The following is a 21,234-nucleotide window of genomic DNA, read 5'->3' as shown; positions in this document are numbered from 1 at the left end:
CTACCGATCGATCTTCGTTCCTGCCCTCACCTATAGTCATGAAGGATGGATCATGACCCAAAGAACAAGATCATGGATACAAGCGGCTGAAATTAGTTTTCTCAGGAAGGTGGCATCTCCCTTAGGGAGAAGATGAGAAGCTCAGTCATTCATGAGCGACTCGGAGTACAGCTGCTGCTTCTTCACGTAGAAAAGAGCCAGGTGAGGTGGTTCGGGCGTCTGGTAAGGATGCCACCTGGTCACCTCACTAGGGAGGTGTTACAGGCACATCAAGCTGGGCGGAGACCACGGGGCAGACGGAGGGCTAGGTATCTAGGTCTCCACGCTGCCCTGGGAACGCCTCGGGACCCCCCAGTCAGAGCTGGCTAATGTGGCCAAGTTTGGGGTCCCCTGCTGGAACGGCTACCCGATCCCGGATAAGTTAAAGAAAGACTTGAGTGTGTGTGTGAGTGTGAGTGTGAGTGTGAGTGTGTGTGTGTGTGTGTGTGTGTGTGTATGAGTGTGAGTGTGTGTGTCACCTGGAAAGGCTCGTAGAAGAAAGCCTCCACTCCCTCTGACAGACCTCGGATCAGTCCGAACGGGTTTCCCAGCACGTCCAGACCCAGGACCAGCACATACATCTGCTTCAGGAACTGCAGGGGTCAAAGGTCACGTCAGTACAGCTGGTCACATGACAACACGTCACGTCATGTGAGATCTTAGCTAGTGATTTCATTGCATATAGGATAATGAAATTAAGTCAAGAGCGCCATCATCTGGAGTATTATCGTAAGAGATAATATCCCTAAGATTAAAAGAGTTGACAGTGTTAGCAGCTTTAAAAAAGTGTTCCCGGATAAGTAGGTGAGATTTTCTCGATATTAAGTTTACAAAAAGTACACAAAATATCATTGTCTGTAAGCTTGAGACAATTAAGACAATTAGCAGGGTGTATCATGTAACATTTTGAAATGTACTTACCTGTTCGCTGTAATGTCGGATCACCGCCCACATCAGCTTGTCTCTGCGGTAGAACTGGTACTTCACCTCAAAGAAGGCCAGTCTGCAGAGAGGACAGAGGACAGAGGAGAGAGAGGACAGAGGAGAGAGAGGACAGAGGAGAGAGGAGAGAGAGGACAGAGGACAGAGGAGAGAGAGGAAGGAGGTAGGAGAGATAGGAGCAGGCGAGGTACAAGAGGAAGGGAAGAGAAAAGACATTCCACAGTACTAAGTGATGAAGCTGCGTGGTTCAATATAAATATACACTTCTCACGGAATTGTGTTGCTAGGGAACAGTTTGAAATGTTTATATTATCAACTTAAAATCATGTATAGCAACCGTTTTATAAAAGCAATAAGCCCCGTGAGGCTGATTTTACAACATCTAAGAGGTGTTTATGGCACGCCATGTTTATGGCACGCCACATTGGCGACGGTCAAAATGCCAAACTCAAGGATTCAAAACAGGAGTTTACAAACCAATGGGTGACATCACGGTGTCTACGTCCATATTTGTATACAGTCTGTAGACCTACTTGAAGATGAGGTCATATTTTTATACGGTAAAGATGAGGTCATATTTTTATACGGTGAAGATGAGGTCATATTTTTAAACGGTAAAGATGAGGTCATATTTTTATACGGTCTGTAGACCCACTTGAATATGAGGTCATAGTTTTATACGGTGAAGATGAGGTCATAGTTTTATACGGTCTGTAGACTCACTTGAAGATGAGGTCATAGTTGTATACGGTGAAGATGAGGTCATAGTTTTATACAGTCTGTAGACTCACTTGAAGATGAGGTCATAGTTGTATACGGTGAAGATGAGGTCATAGTTTTATACAGTCTGTAGACTCACTTGAAGATGAGGTCATAGTTTTATATGGTGAAGATGAGGTCATATTTTTATACAGTCTGTAGACTCACTTGAAGATGAGGTCATAGTTTTATATGGTGAAGATGAGGTCATAGTTTTATATGGTCTGTAGACTCACTTGAAGATGAGGTCGTCGACATCGGTCAGCGTGGCGCCGATGCTCTTCAGCAGCAGGTTGAGCGACTGGAGGGCCGCCGCCTCCTGAGGGGCGGAGTCAGAGCCCAGAGACAGGCTGAGGTGTAGCTGAGATACAGACAGACAGACAGGTCAGACAGACAGACAGACAGACAGGTGTGTGTGTGTACAGTATGTGTGTGTGTGTGTGTGTGTGTGTGTGTGTGTGTGTGTGTGTGTGTGTGTGTGTGTGTGTGCACCTTGATGGGGGAGATGTGGAAGTGTTGGAAGAAGTTGATTCCTGACGTGTCGGTGAGCGACGCCTCCATCAGCTCCGCCTGCAGCAGCTCCAGGTCACGCTCTATCAGCCGAGTCTGCACCCAGACACATACACACACACACCCACCCACACACATGCACACACACATGCAAACGCACACATACACACGCGCACGCACGCACACACACACACGCACACACACACACACACACACACACACACACACACACGCACACACACACACAGGGTGAAGAGGGTGAATTGACGCTTGACTTGAAACTAGGGTTACTAAGTATCGTTAGTATCGAAAAGTATCAATACTGAACATTTTAATCGGATACAATACTCATTTGCAACCACTGAGATATATGAATGGAGAGAGTGTCCCTATCTCTTCCCTGTATGTTTTATTGAAGCCAAAATCCGGCCAGATCACTGAACCAGAGTCTGCGCAGTAGCTCCCTTGATTGAGAACCTCTGAGAGCTCCACGCCCCTCTGAACTTTCTTATGTAGAGCTGCTGTTTCTAGAATGCGCACAGTGCGTTGTGTATTTATATACAGTCTAGCTCTGTAAATATTACACTTTAAGTTGTAATATTTTTTGTCTCGCCAAAAGTAACCAGGAAGATTCCCACTATGAGATCAGTTTATCAAAATGACGCCTGTACGAAAATCTGATTTTGGTTGTCGGAGATTTCAGACCTCCGGGCTGCTGCTGACTGCTGAGTGCTCTCAGCGCGGGCCGGAAGTGGAGGCAGGCCTCACTCACCTTCAGCCTCACTGGGGGGATTGCTGTGTTGATTAAGCTAGCCTAATGTTTCCGTGGCATTTTGATTAACTTTATGATTTAATTCCTTTTGGAGCAAATGTTGGTTTTACAAATCTAACCTTGACGCTTTACGCAACGTTGTTTGCTGGTATAGTGTTGTGGGTACTGCAGCCTGTAACGTTCTCCGTTGTCGGAGATTGAGTTGTATCAGCCAGACAAGTCAGACCTCCGGCTGCTCTCAGCCCGCAAGAGGAGCCAGGGCTGCTTGGCTCAGCCTCTCACTGGGGGAAATTCTCGGATGAACAGCTCTGTGTTGATTAGCCTAATGTTTCCGTGGCATTTTGATTAACTTTATGATTACATTTCTTTTGGCGCAAATGTTGGTTTAACAAATCTAACCGTGAGGCTACGTTGTTGTACCCCCCCGGTACAGTGTGTGTAGGGCAGCCCAACCTAACGTTAGCCCAGTGCGTGAGCCATGCTGCCTGGTCTATTGCCTGGTATATCGTTACTAAGAGAACAGCTTGTGAAGAACGAACATCCCCACAGTCAAAGCATTTCCCCCAGATATGCATATAAAAACGTTTGTTGCTTTAATAGCCTACAAAAAATAAAACGTCTGTTTGTATGTCATGCTAACCCGTTAGCGATGAGCTAATGGTGGTTGTGTACTACTAGGCCTCATCTTATACCCGGGACGGGAGTTAACGTTATAAAACACATTTCCTGTCAGTTGGACAACCTGGTCAGTTCTGAAAATATGTGTCTATTATTGTGTTATTCCAGCTATCGTTATCGGTTGATAAGTTATAGTAATATGAAAAACAGCCGACTAGCACAAGCAGCTAACGCTAATGCTAGCCTGCATGTTAAAACCATTGTGTACCTATAATGTAGCTGGAGTAACTGATAAAACACATATTTTCTGAACTTACTTCAGTCCCCAACCAACGTTAATTCCTCGCGCACAAAACATTTGTTTTCATTCCTCAAAACAATGTTCTTTTTATTGGGGTCCATTGATGTCTGGTAGCCAGCACAGCCAACCATGAGCCACCCGACTTCCAGGGAGCGTTAGATAACGATGAAGCCGTGTGTCTTGTCTATGACGATAGATCTATAATGTGCAGAGCCTGTCCAGCCAATGACGGCTTGAGACTGGCTGCCACAGCTGTCAATCATCCATTTTTATCCCTTTTTATGTCAAATAACTACTTAAAAACAAACTGATCAGAAAAATGACCACTTGCACAGGCATTCGCATGATAATGACTATCTAAAATGATACAAACCACCTTTGGAAAAAAATTATCTGACGTATACTGTGATTATTTCGGTTGTGATTTTCCCATCCACTAACATGGGGAGGTGGGCCTTGTGACCTAATACTGGATTCAACCGCCAGAGCGGCGATCTAACATGCAGCGGCTTCACTGAACGGGACCAATGCCCAGTCCATCTTATAATATGTCCATGTTTGCAACAGGTATCGATAGTATCAAAAGTATCAATACAAAAAAATTTGAAATGGATACAATACTCATTTGCAACAGTTGTGATACCATCAGTGCTCTCTTTTAATGAAAAATCACTGATTTTCCCCTCTCTATCATTGGGTATCTGTTGCTTCAACAAGCTAAACGTGTTGTGAGGGCTAGAGCAGCAGGGCTAATCTGCTATCTAAGTTCAAAGTTTGATCAGGCCTAGATGATGGAGAAGTGTGCGTCTGTCCGTCCATCTGTCTAACTTTATTTTTATGCCTCTTGATGTGTTGTCACCCCCCCTTCCCGTGGTATCGAAAATGGTATCGAGTATCGATATTTTCCTGGGTATCGGTATCGAAGTAGAAATTCTAGTATCGTGACATCCCTACTTGAAACAAACAAACAATCAGAGCCCACATACTAAATTGTAAAGATAATATGATTTGTCTTTCTGTCTGCTGCATGTTTTGTATTGCTGTGATCATTGTGCTGCATAGTAAGTCATCTTGTTATAAATGAGGAATTAGTAATACTAATTCCTCATTTGTAACAAGATTACTTACTACGGCTATTAAAATAATCCTGAATCTTATATCTTATTTCATATTCTATATTTCTAATTTCTTCCCTGGTTGAATCCTGTTATTACCCACCTTCTGCTGGTCAGCCTGCGGATCGGCAGCTGGAGTGAACAGAGCCAAGATGGCTCCCAGGAAGCCCTGATCGATCTTCACCGCCATCTCCTGCACCAGTGCCATGAAGTACCTGCACGCGCACAGGCACACAAAAAACACAAAAACACACATACACACACACACACACACACACACACACGTAAGCATTACGTGACGCTTCAGAAATCATAAAAGTGCTCCTTATTTGTGAAGATTATCTTGCTCAACACAAATATCATATTTCATAAACTTTTGTTAACCACAGACCTTATTTCAGGCATTTTTTTTTTTCTCTTTTTTTTTTATTCGTTTATTTGGACGGGACAGTGCAAAATTAATGAACACAGAAACCACAGAACAGATAGTAAAACCTGGAACATAGTAAAAGTGTAAAAATTGCCGGATTTAGCACGAGGCTAATTTCCATCCGTTGTCCCCATAAAACATAAAACACAAAAAACATAGAGCGTAAAACGTAGAACATAATAAAAACATACATAGAACATGGGTAGCAGCAGTACACTCTAAAACTACGTAAAACATGAGTAGCAACAATACACTCTAAAATACATGGCAGCAATTACACTTTGAAAAATAAAAATACATAATAATACACACAAAAAAAGAGAAGAAAAACATACTACCTGTGGACACATGACTGGTTTGTTTTCAGCCATTTTTTAAGTCTACCTTTAAAAGCAGCAAGGGTGGGGCTGTCCCTTATGGAGACGGGGAGACTATTCCATATTTGGCTGCCTTTTATCGATAGGACATTTTGACCAAACGTGGTCATTCTGCGATGGACCTTACAATCACCTCTGGTGTCTGATCTAGTGCCGAGTCCAGTGAGTCTATTTTTTTGGATGAATTCCTGTAGCGGAGGGGGAGCTAGTCCATGTAGGCATTTGAAGAAGAAACAGGCACTCTTTAAGACCTTGAGATTTTCAAAGCTCAGGAATTGATGTTGTTCCAGAATGTTACAGTGGTGGTATGACAAAGGTTTTCTAGCAAATGCCTTGATGGCTCTGTAATAGAGCTGTTCAATAGGTTTTATGACAGTGGCACCTGCAAACGACCAGTTTTTAACCAAATTTTCAATTTAACCAAAATCCCCATGCAAAGATCCCATTGACTTCCCAACGAGGGAACCAGGAAGTGCTAACATCCGGCTGCTAGGACTTGCGGTACTCTACAGATGGACTAAAACATGAGGAAGAGTCATGTGACCTTCACCACAACATGACTGGACTCACTTGAACTGCAGGACCTGGCTGTGCTCGTTGAACCTGGTGATGATGGAGACGTCGATGAACGGCTTCGGCTCTGAGGACAAACACCGTTCAGGTTAATAGGCGAGGCTAGGCTAGTGTGTGTGTGTGTGTGTGTGTGTGGGTGTGTGTGTGTGTGTATGTGTGTGTATGTGTGTGTGTGTGCCTGCATGGTCTACCTGAGTCCAGAGCGATGGACTTGGGAGGAGGAACAGGGTGGAACACGATGGGAAAGATGGCTCCAGGCAGCTGGTTGTCCACCTGAGAAACACACACGACACGACACGACACGACACACGCGCACACACACACACACACACACACACACACTTGTTACCCCTTACATCAGTAGAGCTGTGCATCTTCACTGATCTCACGATTCGATACGATTCGATTATACAAGTCTACGATTCGATTCGATTCGATTATACGATGCATCTCGATGCATCTTAAATCGATGCATCACTTTTTCCGCAATACATGATTTATTTTTTCTCACTTTCTTTTTTCTCACTGTGTGGCTACTTTTAAAATAAAAGTGCATTTGGAATTGCATTGTATTATGATCCATAATTAAAATAAACAACTGCATGTACTTACATTCTATTTTATTTGATTATTAAACTTTTTTTTTTTTAAATAATCAATTTTTGATATTTGTTAATCTCTGAATCGATTATTTTCGGCAGCTCTATACATCAGACTGTGTATGAGGGTGCGATGATGATGATGTGTGTGTGTGTGAGCGTGTGTGTGCGTGTGTGTGTGTGTATGTGCGTGTGTATGTGTGGTACCTGTAGCCAGTGCAGCTGGGCCCTCAGGCTCCTCTGATGTTTGGACTGTTTGAACTCCACCTGGATGCCAGACAGGAAGTTCCTCCTCACCGGGCACGAGAAGGGTGCACGCATCACCATGGGAACCCGGCCAAAGTTCACCTGTAACGCACACACACACACACACACACACACACACACACACACACACACACACACACACACACACACACACACACACACAGTGATATACACTTGGGTCACATAGTCCCACCCACCCCTAAAATACACACTACGTCACATATGTAGTGTGATTGGTTGCGCTCATGAAAGGTCAGCGATAAGCAGGTCCAAACAGCAGAGCTGTTTTACCGTGGATCATGTGTAGGTGCCTTAACAACGGTAAGCAGTGAAATAATGGTCAGCAGCAGGGCAGAATGTGCAAAACTGGTAAAAAAAAATATATTTTTCGAAATTCTGTGAATATTGTGATATCCAATATTATTGAAGATGATGTTGATTGGTGGAGTAGACGATGATGTCATGTACAAATGTACTGTAATACCCCGTTCAAGACAACTCGGAACACAGGAAAAAACTAGCTCCGAACTGTAAAACATGAATTGAACAGTAAGTCGAGGCCGGAATTACAGGTAGGAAATTCGGGTATCATTTCAGAGCTCCGGTTTGTGAGTTGACGTCATCAAAATGTTTGTTGACCTACATGTAATTTGAGGTGTAATTATGCAATATGTGTTTACATTCGCTCTGATTATAGCAATATGTTGAATTCCGCTGCTATTTTACCAATTAAATTAGCTAGCTGTGTATGTTTTTGTAACTCTGAGTTAAAAACGGCATGAACGCAACTATGCCGTAGACCGGAAAATCCAAGTTGAAAGTTCCGAGTTCCAAGTTGTCTTGAACACAGCATTAGCCTCGACATTAAAGCATATGGATAGGATTAGCGGTTAAAACGTTACGTAGCACTTTAGAACCATAGCAATTTTTAGCCGTGTGTGCGCTGCGGACCTCCAGGTTGCTCTCCAAGCGGACCCAGCCCGGATCAGTGTCCCCTGCCTGGTGCTTCTGGAAGGCCTTCTCCAGCAGGAGGATGTTCTTCTGGTTGAACGGCTTCCAGCGACTCTTGGGCCTCATCTCCCACACCACACCAGAGCTGAGAGAGAGGGTGTGTGTGTGTGTGTCCATGTTTAAAGTCACAGTGAAATGTTAACTGACTTCCCATGTCACAAAATGAACCTATTTAACAATACATAAATACATGTTCTCATTGTAAAACATCCAATTTCTTCTGTACGGACGCCCCGAGACGCAAGTGAGGAAAATATTTCTAAATGTCTAATTCTGATCTAAATAGTTTTCTCTCCTGTATTTATGAGTTAAGAACATCATTTTATTTTTTTGAATATAATTTTTTGGGGCATTTTTGCCTTCATTGGACAGGACTGCAGGGAGACTGGAAAGGTGGGGAGAGAGAAAGGGGGCGACACGCGGCAAATGACCCCGGGCCAGACCTGAACCCGGGTTGGCCACACAAAGGACCAAGCCCCTGTGGCACGCGCTCCACCAGGTGAGACACTGGGATGCCCCGACTTGAGAATATCTGAAAAAAGTTTTGCCAGGGTTCCTTGTTCATTTATTTTCATTTGTGGAAACCGTGTTTGTTGTGATACTTATTTTGGCCGCAAGAGTGCACTAATGCTTTTAGTCCAGATATAAGACAGAGTACTGCATTGCAGGAAGGTTGGTTCTGATCAGAGAACTGCACCCAGTTTGACCCGGTTCAGATCCAAACTTCCCTGGTAGGGGCAGAAAGGCATGATGGGACATCTATGCAAAGCAGCCATGGCGTCAGGCGCTCAGGACTGGTGGGCTGCGCGGGAGGCGATTTTTTCCCCCCCATGATGGCGAAGGCTAGGCGAAGGCATGACCCCGCCCCTCTCTGCCTCTGATTGGCTGACTGCACTTCTGACTCGCCTGCTTCCCAGGCGAGTCAGAAGTCATCTCAAACAAGCCTAATATATTTAATTCAGTCACTAAGCATTATTTGTTCATAAAGTGAGCAGCAGGTGCAAAACAACCATTAAATCAACAAGCATGAGATGGCAGATGGCAGCATAGAATCAAAAGGTTATGTGTGAGATCAATAGCCTACTTGAATGTGTATTATTTATTTTCATTCTAAATGTCATCACCTTGTTTCTTCTGATTTATATTTCAATTCAAATACATGTCACTTGTGTTACAATGAGCTGAATTAAAGTTCAATGTAATGCAGTGACCCTGTTCTTATATCAGCCTTGATCATTCTCATGAGTCTTTCATCTTTTTTTTTGATTTCCCTATAGGCTACATACGTGCACTGCCAAGAGCAGCAGCAGCGTTATAAACCACAGGGCCAGACTATATTAACAACATAAACACACATGGCGTCTTTCATTCAGGCTAGCAAGCAAAACTGCTGTCTGATCCACTGAGTCTCACCCATTGATGTCTCAGAACAGACTGTAGAAAGAGATGCAGGATAGCTAAGCGAATGTGATTGGATGAACATTTGACGCTAGGCCAATCAGAGCCAGAGAGGGGCGGGTCATGCCTTTTTTCCATCATGGGAAAATCGCAGCCCTCAAAGGATCCAATTCACACTTCCTCCTCCTCCCCCTTTGATCACATGACTCAAATTCCCCAACTCCCCTCCTCCCACACACACACACACACACACACACACACACACACACACACAGTCAGTATTCATGCTGCTGCATGAGGAGAGAGAATATGCGGTCTCTCCAACACAGAGAGAAAGAGGAGCCCTTTTTGCACTGAGAACACGCGATACTGGTGTGAAGAAGCTCCGCCATTAGGAGCTCTCTGTCCTTTCTTTACACAACAAACCAGAAGGAAAGGAGGCGTGCCGTGAACCGACGTTAAAGGAAGGAAAGGAGGCGTGCCGTGAACCGACGTTAAAGGAAGGAAAGGAGGCGTGCCGTGAACCGACGTTAAAAGACAACAGCGTGGACGTCTAGTGTGACGTGTAACAAACGCGCCGCGCAGCTTCCCAAAAACAACAACAACATGGCGCCGGAGTCGCCGCCAGACATGGCTGCTGTGCTTTTGGTAGCCGTTCATGTTCTGCAAATGCGAGCGAAGTTGCTGACGCTCCTCTTCCACATGATGGGAACAATGGCGGATTCGTGGGAGCAGATCGAGGCGAGGTTCGAGGAGGACCTGAAGAGGAGCCGGGAGCGCTTCGAGGAGGCGAGGCGCGCCAGGCTCAGGAGCCGCAGGCGGAGACGTTTGCTTCTGCTCGCACAGTGCGGACTGATCTCGGAGAGACGCATGTGGAGGAGAGAGAGACCACACGGGCCCGTGTTCTGGTCCAACATCCTCAACAATTTCAACGACGACGAGTGGCGCAGTCATTTCCGTATGTCGCGGGACACCTTCGGCTTCATCTCGGGACTCGTCGGGCCACACCTGACGCGCAGGACGACAAACTGGCGGCAGCCTCTGGAGCCTCGGCTGCGACTCGCCGTGGCGTTGTGGTGGTACGCTACCCCGTGTGAATACCGCTCCATCAGTTGTATTTTTGGCGTCGGTGTCGCCACGGTGTGCGTGTTGGTACGCCAGGTTACCAGAGCGCTGAAGACGCTGCTCTATAAACGCTTTGTTGACCTGCCGAGTGGCGCTCGTCTTCAGGAGACGGTGGACGCATTTGCCAGCCGGGGCCAGGGGTACCCACAGTGTGCCGGTGCCATCGGCGGCACACACATCCCCATCCCCACCCCCAATGTCGACGCACCGGCCTACTACAATCAGAATGGGTGGCACTCCATTGTCCTACAAGCTGTTGTTGATCACAGATGCTGGTAAGGAGCAGGGCATTTGTGCTAAAAAAAGAAATCAACAAGTTGGCCTAGCTAACTTTGTACTTTGTCACACTTTAATACTCTGTTTATATCTTGTATTAAGTTGTAAATGTATTTGTACGTATTGTGTTGTCTGTGTATCTTATATAACTTGTGCACAAACTACACCAAACCACTTTCTCATTGTGATGGATGATCTGTATGTGTCTTGTATTTTTGTTCCTCCAGCTTCACACATGTGTTTGTAGGTTGGCCTGGTCGCTCTCATGCTGCTGAGGTGTTTTCCAACTCGCCCATCTACAGGAAGGCCGAGGAGCAAGACGGGTACCTCTTCCCACGTGAGGTAAATACATATGTACTCCATTTTACACTCATTATCTGTAGATCAATCAATTTATTCCATTCTTAAAACTAACTTCTTTCTCTCTCTCTCTCTCTCTCTCTAAAAAAAAAAAAAAAACGAACTTAAACTTTACCACTATTCCTTCCGAAGTTGTAGTTGTCATAGATTGTGTTGCATAGTTAATTGCTCTATTGCTGACAAAAATGTGTTATTGTAAAGCCCAATTTATGCTTCGTCTGCCAACACTTTTGAAACGGTCGCAGACAGAAATGAGGACTTGAGTCGACACTTTCAAGTGTCTGCGAGCAGCGTCTGCTACCTGGTGAAATGTCTAGTGTCGCTGACTACGTCACATAATGTCGCGCAAGTCTGATTGGCTATATAGACGGGCACGCGCGACTTCCTTGTTTTAGTTTTCGCTGAAATTAAATTACGGTAATGAGCTTGTCCCCGGTATTTTTATCAGCATGTCCTTGATGTATGACTTCGTGAAAATCACAAAGAACACCGTGACCAACTTCCCAGAGAGAGAGGAGGTGATTGTGTGGTTGTGTGTCGTTATATGCGGCTGCAGTTACATCTTGCCTCCGGTTCACTGACAGCATTCCCTCTCTTGGCTGTCTGCACTGCACTAGTTCTCTGCCTCCCTCTGTCTCTAGCGTCACGTGACCGTTGCACCGCGGAGAGAAGCATAAATGCAGCAACATGAGCGACACTTTATTTTTCGTCTGCGACCATGTGCTGAGCGACACTTTCTAATAAGTATAAATTAAGCTTAAGTCGCTTTGGATAAAAGCGTCTGCCAAATGTCGTAATGTAATTTCACATGTTGGACATCACCTGGTAGAACGTGTGCCATCAATGCTTAGTCCTTCACCCAGCTGACCCGGGTCTCTCTCTCTCGTGTCACATGTAATCATGGAACCTGCACACACTTATGCTCCAAATAATGCTTTACTTCTTAAGACTAAGACAACGTTTTGAGCCTCAGGTCATCTTGTCGTCACTTTTCACATGTAATAATCATACAGGGTGCAATCACAGTGATACTGTGGCATATATCTGTACAGAGCTGACACACCTTACACCTTTCTGACAAACTTTCTGACAAAACTGTGTGTGTACTGCTACACGTATTTAACAGAGCTAACACACCTGACACCTTTCTGACAAACTTTCTGACAAAACTGTGTGTGTACTGCTACACGTATTTAACAGAGCTGACACACCTGACACCTTTCTGACAAAACTAACTGTGTGTGTACTGCTACACGTATTTAACAGAGCTGACACACCTGACACCTTTCTGAGAAAACTGTGTGTGTACTGCTACACGTATTTAACAGAGCTGACACACCTGACACCTTTCTGACAAAACTAACTGTGTGTTTACTGCTACACGTATTTAACAGAGCTGACACACCTGACACCTTTCTGAGAAAACTAACTGTGTGTTTACTGCTACACGTATTTAACAGAGCTGACACACCTGACACCTTTCTGAGAAAACTAACTGTGTGTTTACTGCTACACGTATTTAACAGAGCTGACACACCTGACACCTTTCTGACAAAACTAACTGTGTGTTTACTGCTACACGTATTTAACAGAGCTGACACACCTGACACCTTTCTGACAAAACTAACTGTGTGTTTACTGCTACATGTATTTAACAGAGCTGACACACCTGACACCTTTCTGAGAAAACTAACTGTGTGTTTACTGCTACACGTATTTAACAGAGCTGACACACCTGACACCTTTCTGACAAAACTGTGTGTTTACTGCTACACGTATTTAACAGAGCTGACACACCTGACACCTTTCTGAGAAAACTAACTGTGTGTTTACTGCTACACGTATTTAACAGAGCTGACACACCTGACACCTTTCTGAGAAAACTAACTGTGTGTTTACTGCTACACGTATTTAACAGAGCTGACACACCTGACACCTTTCTGAGAAAACTAACTGTGTGTACTGTAGGGATGGGCGAGAGTACTCGGGTACTCGAGTACTCGTTCATAGAGACCGACCGATATGGTTTTTTCAAACCGATACCGATAACGATACTAGAGGCAGGAAAATCACCGATAGCCGATAAGGAAACCGATATAGTGAATTTTTGAGCTGGAATGAAAATAGACCTATTTCTATGTGGATTGTGTACAGCTTTTGCACCGATATGAGCATATGACTATGCAAACTGGTACAGTAAGTTACAGTAAATGTAACATTATTAATACATTACATTCTCCTATATTCTCTACTCGAGGCTATCATATTTTAATTAAATTCCAATGAGAAACGTTATTTCATTTATTATCAAAAACATGGCATGTTGTTTACCAAAACTTCGCTGTTTATATAATGAAACAGTCATAAGCCGATTCAAAACTGCCAGTCCACAGTCAAGATATAACTATCGTCAGCACTGCAGTCAAGAATATAATACACTAACCATGGTGGTTTAATTTGCACTGCAAGACAACCAAAATTGTAGTACATTTACAGTAATAGGCTAATACTAACATTAAACTACAGCTATACAATACTAACAGAGAGAGAGTGAGTGAGGGTACTGTTGCACCTGGGAGGCAGCAAGGGGTTAATTTTTTTCAGTTGTGTGAGAGAGAGAGAGAGAGAGAGAGAGAGAGAGAGAGAGAGAGAGAGAGAGAGAGAGAGAGAGAGAGAGAGAGAGAGAGAACCATCAAGCCACAGCGTGCATGAAAGTGAAGCAAAGTCAATACAGCTGAAAACCTATGTAAAGTTACCAGAAGGAGAAAGACTCCGTAGGTGAAGTACACAGGACAAAACAGGACAACAGATACATGTACACTAGTACTAGTTAACTGCTTGACCACTCGTGAGGGCGCAACTGCAAGAATGTAGGAGCACATGTAGGAGAGCGGAGGAGAGTTTGAGAGACGCGCTGTGTGGCTGATTCGTGTGTCACGGTGTTTACGCAGCACACACTTGCTGTGTGTGTGTGTGAGAGAGAGGAGCGCTCAGCCCCCACCTCTGTGAAATTCAGACAGCAGCAGGCAGATAGAGGAGAGGAGAAGCCGCAGCAACACCAAAGTGCGACGGTGAAAACATTACTCGCCACGTGGCGGACAGACCCCTGATCACCACTGCCAAAGCTAAAATATAATTTCGGGCCCTGTTCACATTCGCTAACCAGTCTTTGAACTATAATATTTGAAGAAGTTGGGATCCGTGTCTGAGAGAAATAGCCTGGCTGGTTCGATGTTTATCCGTTTTTACAGACTGGCTTCGTTTGATGTGTCCAGGGGCTTGCCTTCGCTGTCGGCAACGTAAGCAAAATACTTCCACATTTCACTTCGTGCATCTGCTTTCCCTACAAGCGTTGGGCGGCTTCAGACTCTCAGAACAAACCGCTGCCATTTTCACTGTGTCTGTCCCTGTGTGTCGGGCTGCTGCTGCGGGCTGAAGCGGAGTGGCCAGAGAGCAGAGAGGGGGAAATCAGCACGCCTGTTGCACGCACTGCTGTCTGTGTTCGGGCTTGTTTTTGGAGAAGAGAAGAGGGGGAAGGGAGAGGGGAGGGGGGCTGGGGAAACAAATGAAGGCAGCTGCCCTGTGACCTCGTGGCGCACTCTGCTGGACAAAGTAAGCATTAACCTTGAAAAAAGCTAATTTTGAAGGTATATGTACATTTCCCCCATATCGGTCCTATCGGTGACATTAAAACCGTTACCGATAAGATATTAAACGCGCATATGACGTCATATCGGCTGCCTGGTCTCTACTCGTTCATAACGTCAGTACTCGAGTAACGTTTCCGCTGTTCGGGTACTCGCCCCACTCCCCACCCCTTTAAAATGGTCTAAATCTACGCATGCATCGTTATGTGGATCTGGCAGCATGAACTGCACGGGCGTCAAGTCAGCCAGAATGTACAAGTACGTCATCCGCTTTGTTGATTTCAAAATAAAAGTTGTAACCTTATTTATTTTGAGTAATGCGTTACAGCCATAGTTTCACGCCATATAACATCACAACGAGTATTTTGATACAAGGTTTGCTGCTTCGTTCGTTGAAATAGCCTTTTCTCGTCCAACGTGCATAAATAAGCTATTTACTTTTGTTTAAGTAACATTATTTTGAAAGTTTTAACCAGAAGTTTTCCAGCTCATCCCGAAAATAGTGGCTGAAGATATGCTCCCGAAGGAGAAAGATGCACGCTTCTTCATAGCGCACGCCCGATAAAACTCATTCAAAACTTTGCAGTAGTTTACTGACTACACTGTCGTTTCCCATAACGTTAGTCACAAGAAATGTGGAGAAAGAATCGCTTTTTGGGAGACAATCGTTTCATGGTGATCACTATTTAGCTGCAGCTGCAACGTTAATCACACTGGTCAGTGGTCAGTTTTCTCTTTTTGGCAGAACACCGGACCTTGTAATCCGTGGATTTACGTTAGTGTAACAGTGATCATAAAGTAAAATGGATGATACTGGACAATGGACATGTATTGGAATTGAGCCTTCGCTTGTTTGACAACAATATTGTCCGCTCCGAAGCGCTAATGCCATCCATCCAACCATCGGAGATGCTGTCTGAGGTAGGCTTTAGACGTTAGCTTAGCGTCACCTCACCTAATATCACAGTCAGTCAGTCCCTCTCCTCACATGCTCCAGGTAACGCTTTCTCCATGCAAAAATGCAAACGTTATGTGTGAACAGCCCCACACACAGCAGATTACCCCTGCTCCGTCATTACCATAGTAATCACACAGACCCCCACCGTCCCCCCCGCGCGAGTACTCGAGTGCTCGTTCATAATAGAAGGAGAGTACTCGAGTATTTAAATTGCTTAAAATGCCCATCCCTAGTGTACTGCTACACGTATTTAACAGAGCTGACACACCTGACACCTTTCTGAGAAAACTAACTGTGTGTTTACTGCTACACGTATTTAACAGAGCTGACACACCTGACACCTTTCTGACAAAACTAACTGTGTACTGCTACACGTATTTAACAGAGCTGACACACCTGACACCTTTCTGACAAAACTAACTGTGTGTTTACAGCTACACGTATTTAACAGAGCTGACACACCTTACACCTTTCTGACAAAACTGTGTGTTTACTGCTACACGTATTTAACAGAGCTGACACACCTGACACCTTTCTGACAAAACTAACTGTGTACTGCTACATGTATTTAACAGAGCAGCTGACACACCTGACACCTTTCTGACAAAACTGTGTGTTTACTGCTACACGTATTTAACAGAGCTGACACACCTGACACCTTTCTGAGAAAACTAACTGTGTGTACTGCTACACGTATTTAACAGAGCTGACACACCTGACACCTTTCTGAGAAAACTAACTGTGTGTTTACTGCTACACGTATTTAACAGAGCTGACACACCTGACACCTTTCTGACAAAACTGTGTACTGCTACACGTATTTAACAGAGCTGACACACCTGACACCTTTCTGACAAAACTAACTGTGTGTGTACTGCTACATGTATTTAACAGAGCAGCTGACACACCTGACACCTTTCTGACAAAACTGTGTTTACTGCTACACGTATTTAACAGAGCTGACACACCTGACACCTTTCTGACAAAACTAACTGTGTGTTTACTGCTACACGTATTTAACAGAGCTGACACACCTGACACCTTTCTGAGAAAACTAACTGTGTGTGTACTGCTACATGTATTTAACAGAGCTGACACACCTGACACCTTTCTGACAAAACTAACTGTGTGTGTACTGCTACACGTATTTAACAGAGCTGACACACCTGATACCTTTCTGAGAAAACTAACTGTGTGTGTACTGCTACACGTATTTAACAGAGCTGACACACCTGACACCTTTCTGAGAAAACTAACTGTGTGTTTACTGCTACACGTATTTAACAGAGCTGACCCACCTGACACCTTTCTGACAAAACTGTGTGTTTACTGCTACACGTATTTAACAGAGCTGACACACCTGACACCTTTCTGAGAAAACTAACTTGTGTGTACTGCTACACGTATTTAACAGAGCTGACACACCTGACACCTTTCTGAGAAAACTAACTGTGTTTACTGCTACATGTATTTAACAGAGCTGACACACCTGACACCTTTCTGAGAAAACTGTGTTTACTGCTACACGTATTTAACAGAGCTGACACACCTGACACATTTCTGACAAAACTAACTGTGTTTACTGCTACACGTATTTAACAGAGCTGACACACCTGACACCTTTCTGAGAAAACTAACTTGTGTGTACTGCTACACGTATTTAACAGAGCTGACACACCTGACACCTTTCTGAGAAAACTAACTGTTTACTGCTACACGTATTTAACAGAGCTGACACACCTGACACCTTTCTGACAAAACTAACTGTGTGTACTGCTACATGTATTTAACAGAGCTGACACACCCGACACCTTTCTGACAAAACTACCTGTGTGTACTGCTACACGTATTTAACAGAGCTGACACACCTGACACCTTTCTGAGAAAACTAACTTGTGTGTACTGCTACATGTATTTAACAGAGCTGACACACCTGACACCTTTCTGACAAAACTAACTGTGTGTTTACTGCTACACGTATTTAACAGAGCTGACACACCTGACACCTTTCTGACAAAACTAACTGTGTGTGTACTGCTACACGTATTTAACAGAGCTGACACACCTTACACCTTTCTGACAAAACTAACTGTGTGTACTGCTACATGTATTTAACAGAGCTGACACACCTGACACCTTTCTGACAAAACTGTGTGTTTACTGCTACACGTATTTAACAGAGCTGACACACCTGACACCTTTCTGACAAAACTGTGTGTTTACTGCTACACGTATTTAACAGAGCTGACACACCTGACACCTTTCTGACAAAACTAACTGTGTGTTTACTGCTACACGTATTTACACATCTGCGTTGCTCTCTCCACAGAAATCCATCACTGTTAACGGAGTGGAAGTCCCTGTGCATCTAATCGGAGACACAGCGTACCCCATCAGGAAGTGGCTGATGACGGGCTTCACACGCGACCACCTACTCGCTGAGCAGCAGAAAGCCTTCAACTTCAAGCTGGGCTCGGCGATGACGGTGGTAGAAAGTGCATTCGGACGTCTCAAAGGTCGCTGGAGGTGCCTGGCCAAGCGAAATGACATTTCTACCTCCTTTGTGTCGGATGTTGTGGTCGCCTGTTGTATTCTACACAACATCTGTGAGATCCATAAGGAGCATTTCTTACCAGAGTGGAACACTGAGCATCCAGACCTCCCTGCTCCTCACAGTGTTGCTTACTATGGTGAACATGAACCATCTCACCAAGCTATCCGGGATGCTATTATGTCCATTTTGTAGCTGTTTACACACGTCAGATGTCAGACCAGACAACAACAAACATGTAGGCTGTTTACACACGTCAGATGTCAGACCAGACAACAACAAACATGTAGACTGTTTACACACGTCAGATGTCAGACCAGACAACAATGAACATGTAGACTGTTTACACACGTCAGATGTCAGACCAGACAACAACGAACATGTAGGCTGTTTACACACGTCAGATGTCAGACCAGACAACAACAAACATGTAGACTGTTTACTAGGGATGGGCATTTTAAGCAATTTAAATAGTCAAGTACTCTCCTTCTATTTTGAACGAGTGCTCGAGTACTCGCGCGGGGGGGGGGGCGGGCTGTGTGATTACTATGGTAATGACTGAGCAGGGGTAATCTGCTGTGTATCGGGCTGTTCACACATAACGTTTGCATTTTTGAATGGAAAAAGCGCTACCTGGAGCATTTTTGTCAGGAGAGGGACTGACTGTGATATTAGGTGACGCTAAGCTAACATATAAAGCCTACCTTTAGACAGTATCTCCGATGGTTGGATTAGCGCTTTGGAGCAGACAAGTTGTGAAACAAGCGAAGGCATTTGATTTCCAATACATGTCCATTGTTGCTGAATAGTGATCACCATGATGCGATTGTCTCCCAAAAAGTGATTCTTTCTCCACATTTCTTGTGACTAACGTTATGGGAAACGACAGTGTAGTCAGTAAACTAGTGCAACGTTTTGAATTAGTTTTATCGGGCGTGCGCTATGAAGAAGCGTGCTTCTCATTCGGGAGAATATCTCCAGCCAACATTTTCGGGAAGAGCTGGAAAACTTCCGGTTAAAACTTTCAAAATAATGTTACTTAAACAAAAGTAAATAGCTTATTGATGCACGTTGGAGGAGAAAAAGTATTTCAATGAATGAAGCAGCATCCTTGTATCAAAATACTCGTTGTGATGTTATATGGCGTGAAACTGTGGCTGTAACGCATTACTCAAAATAAATAAGGTTACAAATAAGCATTTTATTTTGAAAGCAACAAAGCGGATGACGTACTTGGTACATTCTGGCTGACTTGACGCCTGATAGAGTTTAGTCACAAGAAACCCAGGCGTGTTCGTTGAATGGGAGGGAAACACAGCGAGACCGGCCGTGCAGTTGCTGCTGGTTGCTGCCAGATCCACATGACGATGCGTGCGTAGGTCTTCTACCATTTTTAAAGGGGTGGGGAGTGGGGCGAGTACCCGAACAGCAGAAACGTTACTCGAATACTGACGTTATGAACGAGTGCTCGAGTACCCGAGCACTCGCACCCATCCCTACTGTTTACACACGTCAGATGTCAGACCAGACAACAACGAACATGAGGGGGAAGCCAGTGAGATGTGTTGTCCAGATGTCTTGACCCATGTTTTAAGGCATAGCTGCTATAATGAACTTGCTATAAGAAGCAAGTTGGATGTGTGTGTGAACATGACTAGGTGTGTGATGTGCAAACACCTTCCATTATACTGTAATTGTGCAGAAGTGGATAGGAGCCGGAGGCACCCGAAAAACAAGCTTTACATTCAATGTGATGCTAAGCTATTACTTGAAAAAGTTTTTTTGTTTTTCTACTTGAGTATGTAAATATTGTACATAATATTGATACATTCGTTTTTTCAGATTTTCATTTTTTTACAGCATGACGTTCTTCAAGACGTTGGCTTTCTTTCTATGTATGTTAACAGCCATTGTTACATTTGTTACAAATGCTGTGACATTTTCTAAGTGGGAGGTGGCTATTTCCTGTAAATAAACTTGATTTTTTGATGATTCTTTCTTTCCTTGTTCTTAAATTCTAATCATGGTCAATCATATGTGTGGTGGTCTGCAGAAACATGTTGCTGCTGCACCTTGTTGGCAATGAGCAAAAGACGGTTGAAAATTTGTTTTTCATGTATTTTCAGTGATTTGGTTACTTTCATCTCCGTAGTACTGTTTAGTACATCACGGTGAATAATTATTTTCATAAAACAAAGGGAGAAGTATTGTTTTGGTGGAATGCCACTCTAGAAAATAAAATGTGGAATGTTTAAAGCCTTTCTCACATTTTACTTTTAGACACATAACATTAAAATACTACCGTAATAACTTTTGATCTGAGAGCTATTGCAGTCATTCAATAAGTTATATACTCTATAGGGGAGAGTTTCTAATTTATGAAGATGTCAAAAAATGAAAATTTCAAATTCCCTCCATGTGAAGGTTTTTGCAGACCACACATAATCGCCTCCAAATCGAGTGCGATTCAGTGTGTTGTGGCGCTCCCCTCGGGAAGAGCCTGGTGACGGGAGGAGTGGAGCTCAGCTGCCTTCGTGTTGCCGAGCGGAGAATGCAGCACGTCGGCCTGGAATCTCCGAAGTGCGACCCCTGACAACCAAGCTCTC

At 44.2% G+C, this 21,234-nt stretch overlaps 1 protein-coding gene and 1 pseudogene across 2 annotated transcripts in view; one reads left to right on the top strand and one right to left on the bottom strand.

Annotated features, from left to right (window-relative positions):
• Positions 1-21,234, bottom strand: part of LOC310791602 (intermembrane lipid transfer protein VPS13C-like) — a 98,344-nt pseudogene that overhangs the window by 18,951 nt on the left and 58,159 nt on the right. The window contains exons 44-52 of the transcript in view: positions 8,254-8,398; positions 7,243-7,383; positions 6,628-6,709; positions 6,434-6,503; positions 5,160-5,271; positions 2,233-2,346; positions 1,977-2,101; positions 961-1,042; positions 519-632 (exon numbers count right to left, since the gene is read on the bottom strand). The product of the transcript in view is annotated as an intermembrane lipid transfer protein VPS13C-like (transcript). The remainder of the gene's footprint in view (positions 1-518; positions 633-960; positions 1,043-1,976; positions 2,102-2,232; positions 2,347-5,159; positions 5,272-6,433; positions 6,504-6,627; positions 6,710-7,242; positions 7,384-8,253; positions 8,399-21,234) is intronic.
• Positions 10,318-18,823, top strand: LOC310791142 (putative nuclease HARBI1; the record flags this gene model as incomplete). The annotated part of the gene is made up of 3 exons (XM_083652838.1): positions 10,318-11,111; positions 11,340-11,454; positions 18,407-18,823. The coding sequence occupies 3 exons, from the start codon at positions 10,318-10,320 to the stop codon at positions 18,821-18,823; spliced, it is 1,326 nt and encodes a 441-aa protein (XP_083508964.1).

The sequence above is a fragment of the Poromitra crassiceps genome (assembly GCF_964638095.1).
Source record: "Poromitra crassiceps genome assembly, chromosome: 16".
Taxonomy (NCBI): domain Eukaryota; kingdom Metazoa; phylum Chordata; class Actinopteri; order Beryciformes; family Melamphaidae; genus Poromitra; species Poromitra crassiceps.
This window is presented reverse-complemented; position numbering and strand designations above follow the sequence as displayed.